At 42.3% G+C, this 24,446-nt stretch overlaps 2 protein-coding genes across 3 annotated transcripts in view; both read right to left on the bottom strand.

Annotated features, from left to right (window-relative positions):
* Positions 1–4,671: 4,671 nt before the first annotated feature.
* HECW2 (HECT, C2 and WW domain containing E3 ubiquitin protein ligase 2) overlaps positions 4,672–24,446 on the bottom strand; it is a 218,184-nt gene continuing 198,409 nt past the window's right edge. Inside the window, 5 exon segments of the mRNA XM_042446267.1 lie at positions 4,672–6,455; positions 17,791–17,903; positions 18,848–18,933; positions 21,067–21,181; positions 22,339–22,485. Coding sequence (XP_042302201.1) covers positions 6,344–6,455; positions 17,791–17,903; positions 18,848–18,933; positions 21,067–21,181; positions 22,339–22,485 — 573 coding nt within the window. The 3' untranslated portion in view covers positions 4,672–6,343.
* Positions 9,542–13,619, bottom strand: LOC121919566. Of its 2 annotated transcripts, none has more exons than XM_042446285.1 (2): positions 11,266–13,619; positions 9,542–10,633 (listed from the first exon to the last, which is right to left on the bottom strand). In XM_042446285.1, exons 1-2 carry the CDS (start codon positions 13,325–13,327, stop codon positions 9,684–9,686), a joined length of 3,012 nt encoding a protein of 1,003 aa, XP_042302219.1. In that variant the 5' UTR covers positions 13,328–13,619; the 3' UTR covers positions 9,542–9,683. The 2 variants fall into 2 exon arrangements, with proteins under 2 accessions (XP_042302219.1, XP_042302220.1); XM_042446286.1 differs by having other exon boundaries at positions 9,542–10,630.

The following is a 24,446-nucleotide window of genomic DNA, read 5'->3' as shown; positions in this document are numbered from 1 at the left end:
CCCAGATGTGTATCATTTATTTATTTTAAACGTTTGTACGTTGCCCTCGAAAGCTAGACAGCCCTGCCAAGGCCGCTTGGAGGCTAATGCAATTCACAATAAAATTGTATCGACACATTCATAAAAACAATACAAAATTGGTATAAGTAATTACCAAAAAATATATATCGTATTTTTGAAAACCAACAGTGAGACAATAAAAGCAGCCACGGTTTGAAACGTTTGACGTCAAACGCCTGAGCCCATTTCAAATTAAATTGGTAAAAGTGAATGTGAACACAACCCCCCCCCCCCACAAAGAAACAGACAGTAAAGAAGTCAGACCAGTTTCCCATGGTAAGGAATCCCACAATGTTGCATCCATTGCTGCAGATAAAAGAAAGATTGATGGGACTTGCCAGTGTGTCGTAAAACAGGGCCTCAGAAGCTTATCTGAATGGTCAGGAATATTCAGATGGCACAGGCTGTCTTTTTAAAAACATGGTCCCAACCGAGCAGCTTAGGTGTTTAAAAAGATAACGCCCAGTACATTGACCAATTTGCCAATCTTGGCACACTGATAATTGTCAGGCTTTTGCCTTCTGTTGGGTCCAGCCCTAATGGATAATTTCTTGACTGCTAAGCAGAAAGAAGCAGACCAGTGTGTGTCTGATACTTGTTACTCCACTTCAGCTATTGTCTCACAGCCTGCCTTGCGCTTATTTCATTTACCAGTAGTAACTTTTTCAGATGTAAAGTAAGACCACTGTTTATTGTTTAAACCTGGTCAGTGTTTCCATACAAGTAATTTCAAAAGCATCCCTCAAAGCTTCCACTCCTACTTTAATAATGAGCAAAACACCATTCATTTTTAACATTTAGTTTAAATGGATGATAACATGAATCACAATCAGTTTCCTAATAGAATGTTCATATTGCTTAGTACTCAATGGGAGGAAACCCAAGGCCTGTCGTTTCCAGAAATTCAACATGCGCACGGCACATGAGGATACTCCCAGTACAGAATAAGGAGCCTTTAAAAAATTTACTGGAACACTTCACATATTTGGAAAACATCTGTGATCAATAATCCACAGCTTTACTAACAGCTGCACTTAACACTTCAATGTCAAAGCGTAAGCAAGCAGACCCAACTCGCAATGCTGAAAACTCAAGCTTTTTTTTGGGTTTCTGGAAGCGTTGAAAACCACAAAACTTTCTTCATTCCCACAACTTTAAAAAGGTCTACAAAATGCCAACCCATGGTTCTCTGCCAATTTTTTTTTATCCTGCCAATGACTTTCTTTCAGAAGCTTTGCCAGGCAGCTACTGCCTGGATTTCCAACTTCCTTTGAAGATTATATGTTGTGTGCGTTCACGATATATCCAGCGAACTGGGAGAGACAACTTTATCACGGAGCTTATTTTCCTGCTCAGGCTGGACTTTTGATCAGGGTTCAATTTCACCTTAGATGGCCTCTGAAATCTAATTCGGAGTGATATGATTGTTCGTTTCAGGCCTCTGATTTGTGAGTAATAGAATTAATTCGTTCCACACGATGGAGGATTTTTTAAAAATCACGTGAACGATGTGAAGCATCCAAAAACAGGGAGGGAGAAACATCGCTTTAAAATTTGTAACAGCTTGTAAATACACATTTTTATATAGGATTCTTCCAGAAGAGAATTATCTGGCAGTCACTCATCCTCAATGACAGTATCACATGGGGCTGAGATAATATCATCTTCCGCTAGTAACCTCATCATGTTTTCCTACCACTTCTTCCGTCTCTTCTCTTTCCAGAAAAAAATTGTCAAGGAGAAAAAGATGGAACAGCTAAAGAAAGCAGGGTGTTTTTTTAAAACCGGTAGCACTAAGAGCCCTCTGCTTGGAAGCATCTGTCTACACATTTATTTGCAAACTAGAAAGGAAAAGATGTCTCGGAAGCTGCTTGGCTCCAGCACCAACATCTTAGATGTGAAGCTACATTATACCTATAACTTCTGTAGATGGGAGAGTAAAGTATGAAATTATTTTACAAGTCATTTTAAAACATTCAAACCAGGGTTGAAGCCAAATGGCATCACTATAATAATGGATACAGCTAATGGCCACGTCTCTTCAAAGACTCATACAGCACTGCCTCCTGGCTAGTTCTACCCATCAAATACTCATAGTTCACTCAGTGACACTGATACGTTCCTAATGGACAGAGATACTGTTGTGGGGTCAAAAAGAAAGGAAATCAAGGCAACCTACAGGCCTTTGCTTTACTGTATTAAGGATTGTGGAGTATGATGGATACCTCTACATTTTAGATGCTGCCACTTCACAGAAGAAAACTTGCAACTTTGTAGTACTCATATATCCCTCCCATTGAATCTGGTAGTCTTATCTCCAGAGGGATTTAAAGCAGGCCAGCATGGTGTAATGGTTTAGGTGGTAGACCAGGACACTGGAGACCAGGATTCAAATCCTTGTTCAACCATGGAAAACCACTAGGTGACCCTGGGCAAGTCATACTCTCTCAGCTTCGGAGACAGGCAATGGCAAAATCCAATCTGGCTGAGAAAAACCCGTGATAGGATTGCCTTAGGGTTGCCGTAAGTCAGAAACAACGTGAAGTCACAGAAAAATAATACCGTACTTGGTGATCCGAGTAATCCAAAATGTCTCTCCCTTCCCCACAAATGTTTTTCTATTGCAGAGAATCTACTCAACTATAATCTTTCCTTTCATATTTGTGGCATTCATTACAGTTCAAAGGGGTGAGGAGAGTGACTAATTAAATGTTGCAGACACCAGTCAGCTGGTACTTTGATAGAAAGGAACATTATTCTTCCCATGCTTTTAAAAATTATTTCCTAGATTGCAATTTCAGTAACTCAATTCTAGCCCGCTTCCCTTCTAGACCCAGCTTAACAATTAAAATGATTTTATTTTCTGCCATTGCTATTTGGACAAATTCCAAGAAACCTGTCTTCACATACTACACGACTGGAACAAGGTATGAACAAGCAAAGCAACAAGTTTCTGGGTAATAAGAAACTTGGAATGATTTTTATGTAGCCTGAACCCTACCAGATTAAATGTGAGAGATATATGAGCATTGCAGAGACACAGATTTTCTTCTGTAGAGTGGCAGCATCCAAAGAGAGGTATCCATCATATTCTACAGCAGCGGTTCTCAAATTTTGGTCCTCCAGACATTTGAATCTTCAGCTCACAAAATTCCTGAATATTGGCCATGGGAGGTGAAGTGCAAAACATCCAGACAACCATTGTTCTTAGGAATTGTAGTCTTCTAGAAGTATAGCACTTTAAATAAGTGTTATTTCAGTCCGAACAGACAGGCCAAAATAAAGCTGCTTCAGGTCACTTTGGAGGTATGCTGTTTAAATGCTGCATGCGTTCTAAGAGGCCGGAAGCCACACCAAAGCCACATTCCAATCCTAAAGACTGGAACACAGCTTTGGGCCTCTGAAGATGTGTGTGTCATTTAAACAGCATATCTCTAAAGTGACCCGAAGCAGCTTTATTTTGCCCTGTCTGTTCAGGGCCATTTATCAACAGCATCTTTTCAGCCCTTTCATACTACACAATTATATCACTGTAACTCCACTTTAAGTGCCATGGCTCCATCCTATGGAGGTCTGGGGGGGCATTTAGGATCCTCAGCCAGAGAGCTCTTCTGATGCCTATGATCCAATAATAAATTCCAAGGTTCTTTAGTCATGGAAATTAAAATGGAATCATAGAACTATAACTGTGCTAAACCCAAGATGACAGAACATAACAGTGGATTTCTCAGAATTCTATTTAGGATCCACTAAAAGTAGAAATGTTCTATAATCTTGAACACATCTTGGTTAAAATGGTTTCCTCCCATTTTGAACCTGTGTTAAATCTGTTGATTTTCAGGTCAAACCTGAAAAGTGAAACTGTGAGCAAAACCCAAATAGCTGAAATACCATCTGAGGATAGTGTAATCTCCTAGTTCAAGCACAGGGCTATCCTGCTTGTTTTCCAGATTATACCAGAATTTCCATTCTAAATTTTCTTTAGTACCAACATGATATAACAATGTTATAAAAACCAAAGTCCACATTCCTTTTTCAAGCAATGTTAGCATCTCATCCCAAATAATCTTATTGGTTTTATTTTTAAAAAACGATCTCATTGAACACGACCTACTCTGAGGACAGGTATTCTGTTCATCCCTAGTTCTCTGATAAGATGCAGTCAATTTAAATTTTTTAAAGATCTGGACTAGTTCAACAAATATATTTGTTCAGCAAATACAGAAGAAAAAGTAAAAGGAGAAGAATTCTATTTGTGAAAGAAGATGTTACTTGATTGTGGTTTAAAGCTGACCTCTGTTTCTCCATCCACTGCCTCCACCCCAATAGAATGTAATTCTAACTAGGGAAGGTGTAAAATATCTACATTTTAGCCCATGCCTATAGTTGACGCCAGCTTCACAGGCAAGTGACAGGATGTTCTCACAGTAATGGCTGGTTTGAAGAACATGTATACAATACAGGAATCCAGTTGCTCACCCCTCATCTTAGTAGTGTGTTTGGGCTGGATGTGTCAATTCTCAACAGTTCATAGGAATAAAAACACAAGACTCCATGTTCACTCACCCCTGCAACACATGAAATGGTCTTCAGCATGGGAGATCTTGCAAAGATTTTCAACCCTTTAATGTTTCCAAAATTAAAAGCTTATATGACATGGTGGATTCATGCTTTCAGATATACAATAGAAAAAGTACTTCATTTTTTTAATAAACATTGATAAGAAAACTATTTAGTGAAAACACAGGCTTTAAAAAGACACTACAAACAGTTTGCATCTTGGAGATGGTTCACTGCTGAATATGGGAGTGGTGAAGTTATTTTTCAAGTGAAGGCTCATCCTCCTGGGTGGTAGCCATCTTGCTTTTTTGTAGTGCTTTTAACAGTGCTGTACACACACACACACAATGTTGCAGGGAAAATATGAAATATCTGTATTCAGCTGTATACCATAAAGTCAGTCGAGGGATGAAAAAACAAAGTAAATATATTTGAAACAAATGCATTACACATTATGACATGTTGTGAGCCTTAGAAAATTATTACTTAAGTGTGCACAGTCCTGATATGATCTACAGACTATTTCTACTTCCTACAGATTTGTACAAGTGATGCAGTTTTCTGCCAGTCAGATAATAATGTCGTTTTGACTTTGGTACATTCAGTGCAAAAAATAGTTTCAGGAATATCTTACCTTTATAAAAATAAAAGGCATATATATATATATAGATATGTGTGTGTGTATATGTGTGTGTGTATATATATATTTATATACACACACATACACACACACATTTTTTCCCTTGAGAGTGTTTAAAGAATCAAACACAATAATTAAGCATGGAAAGGTGAAAAGAACAAAGAAGGTACTTTGTCATCTAGTTTCATATTTACACTCTTAACAAACTCAATATAACGAAACTATAAAAATAAACAAAAATCACTGTGTAAGAGTTTTGTTCCTGATGTGCTGTGATAAAGTCTAGTTGTTGTTGTTGTTTTTAAAAAAAACACTCTTTACATGCAGTATAAAGCATAAAATCAATAATTATCCTCTTATATTAGCTCATCTTATGCCAAATACACTATCTGCATATTACATTTGTACAAGCCACCTAATTGCAAGTCGCGGTCAGGCCATATGTTGTTGCTTTAGTTTTCTTCATGTTCTTGTTAAGCCCAAGAAGACTGATGTTTATATTGTATCTTTGAAACGCAATTGATGTCATGCAGGCACTCATATTCTTAGGTATAGCATGGATAGCATATTCTAGTATTGTACTGTATATGGGATATAGTTGGGAAGTAACGTCTAACAGGCTTTTTAAAAAAACAAATAATAATAAGTGTTTTCACCTGACCGCCTACAATTGCCAGTGGAGTAATAGGCTTCCTGTTTTCACCTCGAACTCCCAGTATTTGGGCAAAATCCATTTTTGAGATGTGAAAGGTGTAGTGGTAGTCATGATATTGCCAATCACTTGTTACATCTCTTTATTTTGAAATCAAATATTTAAAATATTTAATACCAAATATTACATTTGTGGCCAGAAGGGGGAAATAGTTGTTGGTATTCCCTAGAGACCACATTGCTTGCTCAGGAGTACTTGTGTAGCTAAATTGGAGCTTGTTAGGGCTCCCAAACTAGTTTTGCTCGTTCACGAAGTCCTTTTATTCAAATTGAATTGAAAAACATCTCAGTAACACAATAGATGCATTGCTGTATCCTTTTGAGGGATGGTCCACAGAAGGTCCAAGAGGCTGGGCACTATGGGTTTGTGTTTCACTCAAGTCCAAATGTGCTTGTCTCTTCAACCGCTGTCAACAGTTTCTCATACAGCATGGAGAATGATGGGTAAGGAGGAAGATCAAGGCGGTTGAAACAAGTGTGAGCTCTAGAAGAAAAGAAGTTGGAGAACTCAGAGTGACTTTAGAAATTTAGATAAGCAGAGCAAACAGCAAGATCACATCCTGGTTTCAAAGTGAGTTTATCCCTAAATTAAAACATGAACTTTCCAGTAAATTTATTTTTCTTTCTCTATCTCTATTGCAAAACTCTGAGGCCCTTGATTTCTATTTCCTCACCTTTGAGAATTGAATGATGACATACTGCAGTCATTTCTGAAGATGCAATATTAAAATCTCTACAATTTCTCTGTCTCAAAACTGCTGGGGAAAATAAGACTTTTAAAGGGGTTAGAAGTTCACTTCTTAGGTGAGAGTTCACCAAGAAAATGTTTCTTGGGGGAGATAACTTTCTTTTTAAAAGATCATCTAACAAATTTAACCAGGCCTTCAAAAGGTGGGGGAAGATGGGCAACCTGAAAGCCACTTTTCTTCTTTCTACTTGGTGCAGATCCAAGAAATTCTAAGGGCTGCTTCGAACAATATCTTCTTAGAGAGAAAACTTGTAAGATCAGGTCTATAATCCAGAGTGGCTCCGCTCCCTACCCTTAGGCTACTATCTGTCTGGCAGCAAATACACTCAGAGGCAGAGTGACCACCATTTCAAGCACTTTCTGTCTCCAGCCTTCTGAAGGGGAGATAATTGATGCAGTACACTCCTATTCAGTAAGGAAGCAAAAAGAGTAGAACCTAGGCAACAGAGTACTGCTAGCTAATAAAACTAGATACCTCTTGAAATACACTAAGGAGTTTATCACACAGGGGGAAATTGGGGGGGAGGGATCAGGGGTTTAAACTGTCATTATCCCAGAAAAGTTGAGCAATCGAGGGAAGATTTTCACACACATCGCAACTAAAGAGGACTTATACCAGCAATAACCCAGGTAAGTTCACGGGATTTCCCCATGAATGATTTGCTGCTGGTTATTACCCGGTTATTGCCAGGATAAGTCCTCTTTAATTGCGACGTCGTGTGAAAATCTTCAGTGTGATTCAGCAACTTTCATGAGATAATGACAGTTTAAACCCCTGCTTTTCCCCATGTGATAAGGACAGGTTGCTTACCTGTAACTGTATTTCTTCGAGTGGTCATCTGCGAATACATACAAATGGGTTGTACTGCGCCTGCGCAGTGCCTTCGGAAACTTCTGGAATCACTAGGCAAAGTACACTTTGCAACATGCTGAAACTTTTTGGCGGTAACCCCGCCCATCCCCTATAAAACCTCCGTTCCCGCTCTTTTCCCCAGTTCCGCAATTTTTCCGCCGTGAAGGCGACAAGAGAATGAGCCAATGTGAGCAGGACACTGAGGGGAGGATGGGCGGGATTTGTATGTATTCGCAGATGACCACTCGAAGAAATACAGTTACAGGTAAGCAACCTGTCCTTCTTCTTCGTGGTCTCTGCGAATCATACAAATGGGTTGAGACTGGCAAGCTAAGGTCAGTGGAGGCGGGAGTGTCATGATATTTGAAAAACATCATAGTCAATAACCAATAAAGATAACTGAACACCAGTATATGAGTAATTGTTTTGTTTATAAACTTGGAATAAAATCCCACCTCATAAAAGCAAGCCTGAACGAGGACCTCCAATACTTCCAACAAGAGTCTTTGGAGAATAACGGTTTGGACTATCAGGTCGCACAGTGTCCTGTTTAGTGTAGCCCTGATAGTAATACAGCCCTCCCAAAAGCTGCATCCCTTTTGGCTCTTGTATCCAACCTATAGTGTCTAATAAAACTTAAAGGTTGAGACCACACGGCAGCCTTGCAAATGTCCTCTAAAGGGATGCCAGACAGGAAGGCAGAAGAAGCTGCTATCGCCCTCGTGGCATGGGAACGAACTCTATCCGGGCAGGGTTTACCCAAGAGTTCATAGGATAGAGCGACAGTCTTAGAAACCCACTTAGAGAGTCTCTGAGCCGACACCGGCAGTCCCTTTTTAGGTGTGGAGTAGCACTGGAACAGTCTCTCAGAACGGCTCGAGTCCTTAGTTCTGTCCAGATAGAAAGCTAGGGCCCTACGAACGTCCAGGGTATGGAGGGCCCGCTCGGCATCGGTGGTCGGGTTCGGGGCCAGGGTAGGCAGAACAATATCCTGGCACATATGGAAGGCAGAAACAACTTTAGGTAAAAAGGTAATATCTGTCCTGAGAACCACCTTGTCCAAATGGAACCTAAGGAAAGGCTGGTCTCGGCGCAAAGCACAAAGTTCGCCCGCACGGCGGGCAGACATGATAGCCACCAAAAACACCGTTTTCCAAGTTAGCAGTCTAATGTCTGTGGTGGCTAAAGGTTCAAAGGGTTTAGACTGCAAGGCCCCCAACACCGTCTCGAGGCTCCAGGCCGGAGTCGGTAAGGATGCTTGAGGGTATAGGTTATTGCATCCCCTCAAAAACTGTTTGACAAGAGGGTCCTTGAAGAAAGAAGGCTTGCCGTTGAAGTGAAAGGAAGAGCAGATCGCGGACAGGTAGCATTTAACTGATGTGAGGCAGAGGCCCGCATCTATAAGGGACATCAGGAATTCCAGGACCACCGGTGTAGACACTTGGGCTAAGTCGAGGTGTTTGTCAGACAGGAACCGAAGAAATCTGTTCCACTTTAGCCTGTAGGATTTTTGGGTGGCCGGTTTCCGGGCAGCTAGGATGACATTCCGTACTGAGATCGGTAACCGAGCTAGGGATGGATCCTCCATGCCACCAAGGGAAGGGTCTCGATGTCCGGGTGTCGAACCCGTCCTCCCTGAACAGTGAGGAGATCCGGTCTGGGCTCGAGTTGGAGAAAGTTGGCTCGAGAGAGATGAAGAAGGCAAGGAAACCACGGTTGTCCCGGCCACCAAGGCGTGATCAGGATCGCGTCGGCTGCATCCGAAATCATTTTGGAGACCGTCCTGGTGATCAGCGGGAAGGGGGGAAAGGCGTATAGAGCTATCCCCGACCACTGGAACCCGAATGCATCTCCGAGGGAGTTGTCGTCTGGCATCCGGGAGCAGAACTGGGGACAATGGGAGTTGTACACGGTCGCGAACAGGTCTATCTGTGGGGTTCCCCACCGAGCAAAGAGATCGTGTACGGTGTCCGGGTGGAGCCTCCACTCGTGACAAGACGAGGGGGACCTGCTGAGCAGATCTGCATGAGAGTTCTGGGTGCCCGGTAAGTGTACCGCTTGAAGCAAAACGTCTCGGGCAATGCACCAGTCCCATAGTCGGAGCGTGATGTCTAGGAGGGTGCGCGACCTTGTGCCTCCGTTTGTTTAGGTAGTACATCACCGTGGTGTTGTCTGTCCTGAGCTGGATGACCTTCCCCGACAGGGAGGACTCGAAGGCTTTTAGCGCTTTTTCTACCGCCAACAGTTCTAAGGCGTTGATGTGGAGCAGCCTTTCGTCTGGGGACCAGATGCCCTTGGCCCACAGGTCTAAGGTGTGAGCTCCCCATCCTTCTTCTGATGCGTCCGTGGTCAGCACCAACTGTGGCTGGGGTAGCGAAAAAGGCATACCGACGCAGACGTTGCGGTAATCGAGCCACCAACGGAGGGAGCGTGTGACCGACCTTGGTACGGTGAGTCTGCGGGATGGAGGGTCTCTTTCCACGTCGAAGGTCGACAGGAACCAAGACTGCAGTGGACGAGATCGAAGCCTTGCCCAAGGGGTGACGAAAGTCGTCGATGCCATGTGGCCCAAGGCCACTTGGATGTCTCTGGCTGGAATACGCCGTCAGGTGGTGCACCGGCTGACAGCTCGAACTAGGGCCTGGAAGCGATCTGGAGGTAGGTAGGCCGTAGAATTGTTTGAGTCGAGGATGGAGCCGATGAATCTTATTTGTCTGGTGGGAAGCAGTTGGGACTTCTCGAGGTTGACCACCAGTCCCAGGTCTTGTAAGAGTTTGAGAGCCTCTGAAGTGTTCCTCTGCAGTTCTTGACGTGAAGGAGCCACGAAGAGCCAGTCGTCCAGGTACGGGAAGACCCTCATGCCGCGGCGGTGCAGGTATGATATCACCGGTGCCATGCACTTGGTAAAGATGCGAGGAGCTGTAGATAGGCCAAAGGGCAGGACGTTGTATTGGTACGCGTCCGTCCCCACGGCGAACGCCAGGAATCTGCGGTGAGACTCTCGGATGCTGACATGGAAGTAAGCGTCTTTCAGGTCGATCGTCGCAAACCACAGGTCCTGCTGCAACAGAGGCAAAATAGAGGCAAGTGTTACCATCCGGAACCGGCGATAGGAGAGGAAGGTATTTAATTGTCTAAGGTCCAAAATAGGCCTGATTCCTCCATCAGGCTTTGGGACTGTAAAATAGCGAGAAAAGAAGCATCTGGCAATGTCGACGGGATCGACAGGGGAAATGGCGCCTTTGACGAGAAGAGTGCGTACTTCGTCGAGAAGGGTGTCTGAGGGGTGTGTGGAAAGGATAGCTCCTGTTGGTGGGAGCTCTTCAAATTCAAGGGCATAACCCCTACAGACGATGGTAAGGGCCCAAGAATTGGTGGTGATTGTGGCCCAGGTGTCAGAAAAAGGCCTCAGTCTGTCTAGAAAGGAAGGGACAGAAGGAGCGACGGAGTACGCTGCGTCCCCTCAGTTTCTTTTCTTGGTCTGGTCCGAATCCTGCCTCCTGTAATTCTTTTTGTACTTGGGCCCCGATCGACGGCCCGAGGAGGAGGAAGACTGGGAAGGGAAGCGCTGCCTGGACTGATCCTGGCGTTGGAATGGCCGATCTTGTTGGTAGGGTCTTTGGCCCTGACCATACCACTGGCGGACTGCAGTGAAGCGCTTGCGGGAAGACGGTTGAGGGGAGGAGGACATACCGTGTTTCTTTGCAGCGGTCCTCATCCTGTATTTGAAATTAAGCTTTTCATCGGTCTCGCGATGGAAGAGTCCGTCCTCATCGAAAGGCATGTCCTCGATGGTCGAACGAGCGTTCTGATTTAGGTCCGAGGACCTTAACCAGGCATGTCTGCGGAGAGCAATGGCAGCCGCCATAGATTTTGCAGAGCAGTCGGTGGTGTGTCTGGCCGAGGTGATGAGCCATCCTCCGATCGAGTGGGCTTCGTCCCGAACCTCAGAGAGGATGTGCTGGGAGTCATCCGGCAAGTCTGGAATCAGAGGGGAGACCTTCTCCATGAGCCACTGGATGTAGGCGCCCATACATGCATTGTAATTTGCCACCCTCATGCCCAGTGCCGAAGAAAAGTAGGCTTTCTTAGCCAAGGCGTCGATTTTCTTCGCCTCCTTGTCGGATGGCATCAAGGAAGCCTTCGGGGTGGAAGAACGTTGTGAGCCTTCCACAATTGCTGAGTTCTGTTTGGGATGGCTAAACAGCCATGATGGATTAGCTGGTGCGATCCTATACAGGGACTCGACCTTCCTATTGTTGGACGCTGTCGAAGCCGGGGCTTCCCAAGATCGCCTGGCCAACTTTTCCAGTGAGGGAAGAAGTGGTATTGCTGGTGGTGTAGGAAGCTTGCCGTGGACCCGTCTTTCAATAGGGTCCGAAGCTTCCTCTTCGGTCTGGGAGGTCTTAATGTCGAGGGCATTAGTCATCTTAATGACGTGTTCCGCAAAGGACCGGACGTCGTCGGAGGGAGAGACTGCACCGGGTTGGGCGAATTCCTGGCTGACAGACTGGTAGTCGTCATCTCTGGATGAGAGTGAGTCACCCCTTGGACGGTAACGGGTGTGAGAGGAAGCCTCCTCATCTGATTCAAGGTTGACGACCTCGGGCTCGGTGATGGTTTCAACACGACGGGGTGAAAACGTCGACACCCTAGAAGGTCTGGAGGAAGCTCTCGGCCTGGTCCTCCGGTCTCGGTGGTCGAGGAAGGCGTCGACATCTTCCTGAGGGACTAATCTGTAGTACCTGCCGGTCTCAGAGTCATAGTAGTATTCAGGCTCCGGTTCTCTAGTCGGGGATGGTGAGACAACTCGACGTGTACGGGTGGGCATCGGGGTGGGAGAGCGGCGCCCATCCCAAGAGCCAGTCGGGGAAGCAGGTTCGGCGAGAAGCTGGGTGGCCTCTTCCGAGGTGTGGCGGAAGGTAGGTAAAGGCCTGGACTCCGACGCCAGATCGAGACAGCTGGTACTGGTGTCCTGAGCCTTGGAGGATGAGCCTTTCTTTTTTGCCAGGCGTGGGTCTGATGGGCGAGAGTCGGTGTCCGACGGTCTGCGGACGATATCCGAGCGACTGTGGACTATGTCTGAAGAGACACGGGGAGAGCCCTCCCGGTCACGCTCCAAGGAATGGCGACGTTTGGATAAATGATGGCCACCATCCAGAGAGGAGGAGCGGGGTCTCTTCGATGCGGAAGGGGTTTCCGTCCGTGTTAGGGACTTGTCCCCTGCCGGAGACATCAGGGCTTTTGTAGACGACGGCCTCGAGGTAGGACCCGACTTCGAGGTGGAGGAAGTGGGTACCTTCGGGGCAGAGGACTTCGAGGCGGACCCCTTATGGGCGCTCGAATCCTTTTCGACAGCTCGGCCCTCTTTGGAGGCCTTCTTATGCTTGTCCTTCTTGTCTTTCTTCGGGGGCCGGGAGGCCTCTTCGGCCGGGCCCTGGAGTCCAGTTGGGGCCTCGACAGCGGGGGTCGTTGGCGATTGAGTCGGGACCTCAGCGAGGGTGGGCAGGGGAGTCGCGGTAGACGACGAGGCTCCTGCAGAAGACATCGCCCCCGCGGTAAAGACCTTAGAGTAGATCGCGGCCTTTAGTCTGGTCTCCCGATTTTTCCTCGCTTGGGGGGTGAGGGACTTGCACAAAGCGCAAGAGGCCGGGACGTGAGTCTCCCCCAAGCAAAACAGGCAGGCTGAATGGGGATCCTGGCCGGGAATCTTACCCCCACAAACGGAGCACTTTTTAAAAGGCACCGATGGCATGATCCGAGGAGCGAAGTCAAGCGGTTCGGCTGGCAACGAGCGAGGAAGAAAGGCCGACGGAGAGACAATCGCGAAGTCAAAAAACAGTCCAGGGTCTAAGCCAAATCAGTTTAGGGGCAATCCAAAGCAGAGACAAGAAACGGTCCGAGTCGATTTCACAGTGATTCCAAAAAGACAGAGAGCGAAGTTCCTACTGGCAGCTAACGCGGCGGAAAAAAAGGAACTGGGGAAAAGAGCGGGAACGGAGGTTTTATAGGGGATGGGCGGGGTTACCGCCAAAAAGTTTCAGCATGTTGCAAAGTGTACTTTGCCTAGTGATTCCAGAAGTTTCCGAAGGCACTGCGCAGGCGCAGTACAACCCATTTGTATGATTCGCAGAGACCACGAAGAAGAAAGTCCTAAAATATCTTAACTAGGCATCAAAGAGGAGACAAATGTAGACTTACAAGGCATTTTGTTTAATAAAAATAATAGCAGTACCAAAATGGTATCATTTAAAAAAAAAATCAAAAAGTGAAAACAACCTTGTTCAATAGAATTCATGTCCAACTATTTTACTTATTCTATAAAACAACACTAAATCTTCTTGACAATATTAGCTCTCCATCCACCCTGGTGTTATGGGCTTAGGTGTTATGGAGAGATTGTATTTAAGGCAAGAATGCTTTCCTAGAGCACATCATGTTTATATGTGACTTTCATTTTCCTAGTAATGGCAACATATTACCTTAGCTAATCGAGCCTGCAAGACCAGTGCTACTCAAAGTGGTGTTTCATGGACCAGTGTCAGTTCCTGAGCCATTGGTTGTCATGAGAGTTTCCTGGAGAGTTTCCAGGAAGGAAAGAGACAACCAAAGACAACCATAGCTAATCAGAACAAATATGGTATCAACAAATATCAGTTCTCCACATCAGATAGCTTGGGAAGCACTGCGCTAGACTTTATACACTTTCCTTTTCAGCAGCATTCATGCGTAATTCCAGCGTGCCAGCTATAGCAATAATATTTACATTTCTATACCACTTAATAGAGAACTCAGCTCTCCCTAAATGATTTACAATCTGTAAGCCAATTGCCCCCAACAAGCTTGGTACCCATTTTAACAACGTATGAAAGATGGAAGACTGCGTTAACCTTGGAGACCTGGGATCGAACTCACAATATTATGGCTCCAGTACCGGCATTTAACCACTGTGCCATCAGGGCTCCTTTAGCTAGGCTATTCTGAACCCAAGGTACTCAAGACACTGAACAAAAACCAAACCAGAAATGACAAAACACCCACATTTCTTGGTCTTATGCCCCTGGAAGAGATGTAGACATCTACTTTTACAACTAAAGGTGTATGTGGATGAAGGAAGCTCAATCTCTACCCACACTTTGCCCCCTACAGTTTTATTGCAGTCAGTACTGTGACACTGGGCTGGGGAGAAATGTGACTGAAGTGTCAGAATACAGGGAGGTAAAAAAGCTCTACATTGAGGAGCCAGGGAACTTATGGGGAAATGCTTTCTTTCTGCTTACTACTGTGGTAGAAATATTCACTTGATCCCTGGGGATCAAAGGGAAATTTCTTTAAAGTTTTGTGGTGGAAGGAAGGGTTGTCACCCCATGCTTTCTTTAAACAAAGCCTTATATACTCTCAAGTACCTCAAAATCACACCAAGGTTGTGACCTTGAATGACCAAAGAGAAAATGAAGAATAAAATAACTAATTTACCTTTAGGAAACCTCTCATGATCTCAGGAGGGGGATGCTAAATCAACTTAGCCACACTGCACATACTGTAGGTATGGTTCTGTTTTCTCATGCATTCTCACAGCAAGCATGTGATCTCCTTAGTTCTCATTTTACTGACAGAAAGCTCAGTTTGAGTCATAATGCAATAATTTCAAACTGGTTCTTTTCAAACAAAGCATACTGATCACAGTGTGTTGGTTCAGACAACACATCAAGCTGTGGTTAAGCAAAAATGGGAGTGAAAGGGCTTTTGTTTTGTTTTTTGCAATGATGTGAGTATGGATGGGATGAGGAGCATATGTGCCACAGGTTTTGTGCCACTTGTTTTCATCATGCTGAAATTGGTTCTACATACTACAGGGAAAGGCAATACTCATCCTATGTACAGCCCCCCACCTGCATCCATTTATGGGCCACCACAACCCAGGTTCTTGCTATCACAGTAGTCACTGCTACAAAAATCATTGATTCCACTGGAAAACACGATAGTGACTCAGTGCACACCTTGTTTTCCAGAAGATGCAAATCCCCAGTGGGCTGGTAGGAACAGAATTGTACTTAGATACACAGTATGCATTCCCTATACACCATGTTTCCAAATCGATCATGGCTATTTCATTAGTGGTGATATCTTCCAACAAAAGCCGCAATGTGGCCCCCATTGGATTCTTGAAAGGAAACACACCCCACCAATCCAGAGAAGTTGTCCAGCTGTTTTTAATGTGATGTTCAAACATGAAGAATTATTTACTTGTGGCTGCCTGTTGTCAATATACTGAGGATATTGATAGCACATCACATTATGAGAAATGAGCTCACTGCCCCTTTCCACTCATGCACACATTAGTGTGCAGCAGAAATTAGAAGACTGTGAGCCATACCCAGTACATCCTGGCCAAACTATTTTTTTTCTATTCCATTAAGACTTCTAACATTGGCTCAAAGATTCCATTTGAAACTTTGCTTGACTATTTAGGAAAACAACATGAATCTGGTTTCTAACCCAATGCAAAAGAAGCCAAAAACAAGAAAGAGAGAGAAAGTTAACAACAGATTGCTATACTAACCATAGCTCTACTGTTTCAACACTTAATAACTTAAATGGAAAAGAGATTTACAACAGTGCATCAAAAAAGCAAACCATGCAGGGATTTCTGACTCACTTTTGCAAGATCTCCACAGCCTTGGAATAAATCAAACAAGCATATGCAGTGATGAATCAACACTGCTATTAACTGATTAAAGTGGTGTAATTTCTAGCGATATCCAATGACACTGCTTTTTAAAAAAATCTCTTCCCATTAGCAAAATGTAAAACAAGGTTTTTTTCTTCAAAAGAGAAACAGCCCACTCTCTGACAAACAAAAAAACATTCTTTCAAAAAATAATAATAATGTAAACTTATATTCAAAAGAATGGCTGCTCTGAATATAATTAAATATTACACATTATTCAGCATGAGCTTCAATTTGCCAATTTCCACAGTTCATGATAGGACCATCTCCAATGTAAATGATTATGTTCCATGAGCAAAGTAGAACTGTGGCTAAGCTGAATTTTTGCTCATTTTAAAATTTGTATTGCTTTCAAAGTAATCATTTTAAACATGCTTATATTAGTGGAATTAGTGTGTATGTAATGAATGTAGACAGCTGCTGAATGAGGGACTTACTTTTTGAGACTTAAAAAAGAACAACTAGTACAGCTCTAAGCAAAATTAAGGACAAAAAATTCAGAAAGTTTATATTCAGTGTGTTAATAAAAGGCAACAAGGTGCAATCAGGTTCTCCCATTGACAGAACTGCTTCTGCTATTGAAGCAGTAAGAAGGAAATTCCCCTTCACCACAGGAACTCTCAAATATGTTCTGCTGTGGTGGAGGGATGCAGAAGAAGAAGAACAAGTCCTGCTTCACAAACTGATTTCCAAAAACATGGTATTATATTTTACCCTTCTTTCTCCTAAAACTTCATCAAGGAAATCACTGAGCATAGTATTTGCTCAGACAAGCTTGTGTTCTTCAGTGTTCACTGGATTTATATTAAAGACATTGGCTGGCATCCTGGTAATGATATAACAGATGAAAGCATAAGTTTCATCTTATACAAATAGAATGTTTTTTTTGTTTTTGTGGACAATGTACAATGGTTGTATCCAGATGACTGAGGTGTAGAGTTGTGCATGTGGTAACATGTATATTATAGTATACATAATAGTGTGGAAAGACAAATTGCTTCTATGCATTGACTTGGGCATTGCACATTGCATTGCATGTTGTAATTGCCAGCCATGCGCACTGATCATTGATCCATGTATACTGCAATATGTTGGTACAGTTTGAGTCTCCCTTCTCCAGAATTCCAAAATCTGAAATACTCCTAAATCAGTCACAAGAGTGGCTGAGATAGTGATACCTTTGCTTCCTGATAGTTCAACATACACAAACTTTCTTTCATGCAAAATTAAAATACTGTGCATAAAATTACCTTCAGGCTATGGTGTAAGGTGTATATTATATGAAATGCATTTTATGTTTAAACGTTGGTCTCATCTCCAAGATATCTCACTGTGTGTATGCAAATATTCCAAAATCCAAAAAACCCTCCAAAATTCAAAACATTTTGTGTAATTGGTACGGAGTTGCATAACATAACTTTGCCAGCACATGTTTATACAATGCTGAAGCAATGTATCTCAGCCAAGGCCAATGAGTATTACTTTACCTAGGCAGAGCAGTGATCTTCCCCCATTTTTCCACACAGAATCTTCTTGGTCCATTGCTACCTCTTAGAGAAGCAAAACCTTCATAAGGTATACTTGAGGTGCCTGTCACAAACTGCAAAATTGAAAGCAAAACACCAAAAAAGAGCATTACAGAACAGAGGTGTATATTTGGGGCTGTTCATCAAGCTACATTTTTTAAAAATGCCCTGTTAGTACGTACGTATGGTTTACAACAGAATCTGAAGAAAGGTAAATTCTGCATTGATTGATGCACTAGCATTCATCTCAGTGAAGATAGTGCCCACATCAGATATCAGGTAAATTGTAATCTTTGAGTAGGTACTGTTACATGGATGCCCTGGGCTGGACTCTAATGCACTACTTCTAAATATAGGGCTATCACTTCTACTTCTAAATATAGGGCTAACAGATTCTTTGGAGACATCCCTTCTGGAAATGGTCTGGCATAAAAAGCATTTTGACTAAAAGGGATACTTTGCTTTTTCTGATGGAGGCCAGGATCCAGACAATCTCACAATCAGTTCTAGCCAGCAGTGGCAAAGCTCAGTGGCTCAGAGGCAAGTAGTAGAAATGGGGCCTCACTGCGGCCATCACACTGTTCCAGTAGGGTCCACCGCAGGGATGAAAGGGGAGCAGTGACCGCCCTGAATGGCTGGTGATTGAGGAGTTTGGCCTTCCTCAGTACAATCTAACTAGGTGCCCAGTTCAAAGACATACAATACCTACTAAAACTCTGTGGGCCAGGGCAGGCTGGCAGGAGAGAGACTGAAACTTCTTCTGCTTTCCCGAACTAAGCAGAAAGAATCTGTCTTTGAGAGCTCTGAGGAGAAAATGCAACAATACACACGCCACCAATGTGCTTCTTCTGTTGTAACTTAACTGTTAAAAAATAAACCTTAACAATCTTCAAAATATCATTTTCCTTTATAAAGGCAAGAATCTAGCATGAGTCTTCAAGACATTCATCTGTTTTTGAAAAAATTTGTCAGTTCAAAATAAGAGAAAATGTTTTACACACATCAACTGATCTCTCACCTGCAATAGCCTTAGCCGTTGTTCATTGTTGAATCTTTCTACAGCAGCCCAAAACCATCGGATTACGATATGATTGTCGTGGTACCCTGTTTGGTCACAATTAAAACCATGTTATTTTGGGAGTATTCTGCCACAAAAAGGATATAGGAGTGTGAAATAAAATCATCAGGATTTATCCATCTCAATAAAAGCGATTACAGGGTCGGTTTTTTTGCCCTTTCTCTTTCTTAATGTCCTCACAACACTGGTCGATATTAGTGTTTTTAAGAACTATAAAGGAGCAGCTTGAAATAAGGCGTTTCTGCTATTTCTTTAGTGAGATTGCAGCCACTGTACACTCAAAATCCTGATCACTGTAGTGCCAGGACTGTTTCTCTATTCCTGTGTACTCTTATACAGATTTACAAAAAAGACATGCCACTGTGATCATGGCCAAAGGGCATGCTTTTGTAAAATGAGATGGAATGTTTGAAATATGTGACAATGGGAAATGGAAAATAGTTTCTACACAAATGGTGTTGTGTTCTTTCCTATGGCGGGTCCCATCCATGGCAATTTACATATACATATCCTTCAGGTAAAAGTGATGCCCATTTTGCATTTGGACATGTGCACAGGAGTGCAAAACATAAAGTACAGGTAGATTCTTTATGGGTACATTTGGCCATGTGGACAATAAGGGGTTAGAAAAAGACAGACAGAGGAGGTTGGTATAAGAAATGCGATCATAGTTCACTGTGGAGTTGCAAGAGAGGAAACTTAGCAAAAGAGGAAGCAGAAAGTAAATTCCTGATACAGTATAGAAAAGACACCTTAGAAAGGTGTTATAATGCCAGAAAAGACTGGCAGAATAGGAGGCATAACAAGAATGGGAAACTTAAGGAAATTTTGAAATGTGCAACTGTTCTTATGCTATGGCATTAAAAAGAACAAATATTTTTCCTGCTGAAACTCAAGCTACAATGGGTTAGGGTTTATTCATAGTTTAGATTCCAGTGTGTGTATGAAATAAAGGCCTGGTAGAAATGTTTCTGAACATGGATTAGAATTAGCTGACTAATTTTACTGAGAGGTTCTGCCATTTCTGTGTTGACTGAAAGATCAGGTTAAATGAGCAATATATTGAACTGCAGAGAACAACCAAAAAACAAGGAGAACTATAGGGCCCAGCAGCACAGTGTGCGTGTGAGAGAGGGAATAATACATTATTTTCAGACAGAAAAGGCCATGTAAATGTCTGACAGGATGGGCATTTTGTACCATGGTTAGTATCAAATAATTCTTTTTATAAACTTTACAACTTGTTCTTTTTACAAGAGCTGGCTTGAGAGGGTAATACCTTTTAAGAGTGGAATAGGCAATGAGACATGGACACTATTATTACAATCATAAATACCTATATTACAATTTAAATCTACAAACAGTCCACATACAATGTAAACATCTATGTTATCATTAAATGTGTTATGATAGGATTCCAAGTACTGTACTGTATGCCCAAAGTGATTCTGGACTTTTGCTTTCTGGACAGCCTTGGTATACACACACACACACACACACACACACACTACTGCCTTTTACAAATAAATGTCTCTATGTTTCAGTATCTTTATTTCCTTTTGTCTTCTATAAATCAGTGCACAAGTGTTCAGTTGTGTACCCTGATGTTTCAACTGAATCTTAGCAAGGACCTGATTCGATCAGTTCATTTAACATATTCTGAAATATTTCTAAAAAATCCAAAAATGAATTCCAAATGTCAATTGGTTTAAAGATAACTGTCACAGAAAAATCTCTGAGGATGGAGGCTTCTCATCTTTCACTGGAGATCCTAACCTCTTCCATCTCTAGCCATCTTTACCATCTGCTACAAATTAAGCCTGAGTGTACCTTTATATCTCAGATTAACCTACTTGGTCTCACATATTACTAGCTGTGCTGTTTTAGATTTTAGCCCTTTTATCAAATGAAATGCTCACCCCATTCCAAAAGCTAAGTGGAAAAGTCCAAGCCTTCTGGAGTAGAGCTTAAAATGTGAGCACAGGCTTTCTAAAAATACATTGCAAGAGATTAATTTCTAAAATTAAATTAGAATAGTTTACTGGATTTCTCTAAAAAACAGAAACAACCACTCCCCTTTCTTCTTTTTTAATTCAAACTGTCACCACAACAACTAGCTGTGACCAAAATTTATGTATGTATAGTTTTGAAAATGTCACCTCCTCTGTATTCAGTATTATTTCTCCAGTCACTTAAGTCAATTTCTGCAGTGCCAGCAATAACCAACTCCAGTTCTCTCGCATCAAATACAGATACCAGCCTTGCATCAACAACCTAGGAAGGAAAAAAAAAGATAGATAGATAGATAGATAGATAGATAGATAGATAGATAGATAGATAGACTGTTTTATCTCGATGATTTTAATTGTTCTAAATTTACAGTCTTTAAAATGTTTTTATCTTGTGATCTGCCTTGGGTCCCTTTTTGGGAGAAAGGTGGCACAGAAATGAAATGAAATAAATAAAAAATAAATAAACAGACATATCCAACATATATGATCCACAGTTTCTTTTTAAATCTGCCAATTACTAAATAGTATATATTGGTTGGAGATTCTTTATATAATATACTAGTAATAATAAGAGGATCGCCTAACAAATAATAATAAAATATATCTAGCATAAGGAAGATATCGGCTTATAGTGCTAGATGTTCCAGCAAGATTTGCTCTACAGATATTAAGCTAGCGCCCAGGAATTACTGTTGAAAGTATGACAATATAAGTGGTGCTTCCATTCAACTCATGCTGCATATATTTTTAAAAAAATCATTATTAGCACAGATTTCACAGAGTGACAAGTCAGTAGAGACTGGGGAAATGCTTCAGTTTTGGTCTCCAAGAAAGGCTACTGTTAGCACTATGCCAAATCTAATTCTAATCCCAACAGACGTAGGGCCATTGAATGAACTGCTAAGTGGTAGATTAACACTAATATAAATTCCACTGATTCAGTGAATCTAATCCAACTGGTATTGACAATAATGCTGGAGAGGTGCTACTGCTCCTTTTTGTAGCAATAACTATCTTGTAAAACTGGCGTCACTTACCAGAGATCAGGCACCTCTTCCCAATCTCTGACTCAAGAAGATACTGAGCAAACAGTTTGAGAACAAACAGAGAAAGTCTTAGCTAATTGTAACAGGGTGGGAGGCAATAGTAAATTGAACAGCATCAAAATGTTGCCCTCAGACTGGCCGTAAGCATTGCATTTTCAACCTTGGGACCTGACTCAGTGGTGATATTTATGAATTCCACACACAACAGTACCAAAGACAATACAATATTTCTCAGTAAAATTTAGCTGGTTTGCAGGACAAGAATTAATTGTAGATCATAAACGTGTTAAATGGCATAAGTGTGGGGATATTAAATATATTGTAATATGTTTGAAATAAAATAAGAGTGCTATTGTTTTGGGGTTTTTTTTACCTCATAGAAGCCTCGTACTAGACTCTCTGTTTGCTGCACAACACCTCTCTCAATTCGCCATTTCACCATTCTCTCTATATATTCCTTCTTGTTCTTCTCTGTGACTGGGATGTTGGCACCCCCAGGCTTTAGTTCCCGTTCAGTAATCTAAAAGGCAAACAACCACCAAAATGTCACATGAATATCTATTGCAAACATAACTTTTTATACATAAAGCAGTCTGTGATAATTCCCTCAAATGTCTGATGAAAGTGCTTCTGCTGGACCCTGGGCCGCTCAAAAGGCTATAAAACTTCTTTTCTTTTGAGCCAACACTATCAAGGGCAAGGCACAAAATTTCTAAGGTGGGAGATATAAAGAAGCCTTTAAATTCTGCATAACAAGATTCTGCAGATTTTAAATGAAGCTTCCTAACATACACCATTGCAACAAGAATTCACACACAAGGGCACAAAGGAATTTTGAACCAGGTCTCCTCGTATCTCAAACTTGATACACCCATACAACAATGGTTGGCAAGTTCCTTCAGAGGGGGGTTGCCATTGTCATCCTCTGAGGCTAAGAGAGTGTTACTTGCTCAAGGGCACCCAGTGAGTTTTTATGCTTGAATTGCACTTATCCAGAGTTGCAGTCCAATGGTCAAACCACTACATCACACTGGCTCCCAACTGTTAGGAACAGTGGTTCAATTCACAGCTCCTTGTGTCATCTAATGTGCTGTTATGTGGAGCCTCGACTAGTAATGTTCCTTTTAGGCAGCAAAACTGCAAGTAGTTTCATATGAATCAGGCTGGCTGCAAAAAGGAAACTTTCTTTTCCAGCTTCAAAGGTGGAAGAAAGTTTGCCCACTTCCTACTAAGCAAAGGGATCTTGTAGCACATTTGACACTGAGCAAGAGAAGTTGTAGCATAAGCTTTCATCGACTTGGGAGATTATTACACACAGCTTTTAACCCATGATTACAGTGGGGGGAAAGCAGCTTTGAAGATACTTATTGCATGTCGCCACCTCTGACATAGTTGCTCTGTTCCCGAAGCATGGCTAGGGCATCCTTTTTCATTGATGGGGAAACCCATCAATGAGCTCCCAACTGTACTAGTCCTCAGGTGTGAAACGATGGTGCCATGCCAGTTGCAATGTTTGCAGTCATGTGGTGTCAATGTCTCTTCGGCTCCTACCTCCCTCTCGCTGAACCTCCAAGCAGGCTGAGAGCCTTTTTTTAACTCTCTACTTTTTTCTTTAAAAAAAACTTAGATCACAATAGCAAAGCTCTGTAATTGTATGAAAAAGTGAAAGGAATATGGCAGGGGGGCGAGGTTAAGGGGACGGGGTCTGGAAGAGAGTGCAATGGCAGAAGCAGCCCCAACTGCGTCTGTGTTGTTTTAACTGGTACAATTGCAGTAAGAACAGGATATGTGCAGTAATATCCTTGGTCTACTTTCTCAGATACAGACCAGATCTATGAAAGTTTATGCTACAACTTCTTTCGCTCAGTTAGTCTCAATGGTACTATAAAATATTACAGACTTCATTTTGATATTCCAGACTAACATGGCTATGTCTGAATTCCACTTCTTGTTAAATGAGCGAAGTACTGCCCCCACAATGGAGTGGTTCAGACACAGTGAAGCAAAGGAACCAGGGATCCCATAGTCCATGTTAAAACCCCTGGATAGAAGCACATAGTTGTGCACCTAGCCTCATAGATTTCAATGGGCAATAGGTCACGCAAGTGTTTCTATATTGCACCTGCTAATTTCAGTGCTAAACAACCCTCATCAATTTGGATAATGAACAGGCAACCTTGATAACTTTCAGGAGATTTTGGAGCTGTGAATCTGGCAAATTCCTACTCTGGTGTTTGCATAACTTTTAGAAGAATTTTCACAAAGGACCAATTAGATAGGATTTTCAAGTTGCTTGTAACACTGTGCATATTGTCAAAGGCAGTTTTGCAGACAAGAAGGTTAGGATGGACAGGTAAGAGAATATTCCATACTTTTAAACATCAATGTGAAAAACTGTCTTATTGAAAGAAGAAATCTGCAGAAAGAATAACATCACAACATTTCAGCAAAGATATAGTAACCTTTAAGAAAGGCAAGAAA

This window comes from Sceloporus undulatus, chromosome 1 (assembly GCF_019175285.1).
Source record: "Sceloporus undulatus isolate JIND9_A2432 ecotype Alabama chromosome 1, SceUnd_v1.1, whole genome shotgun sequence".
In the NCBI taxonomy this organism is placed as follows: domain Eukaryota; kingdom Metazoa; phylum Chordata; class Lepidosauria; order Squamata; family Phrynosomatidae; genus Sceloporus; species Sceloporus undulatus.
Note: the sequence above shows the minus strand (reverse complement) of the source record. Positions and strands in the feature narration are given on the sequence as shown.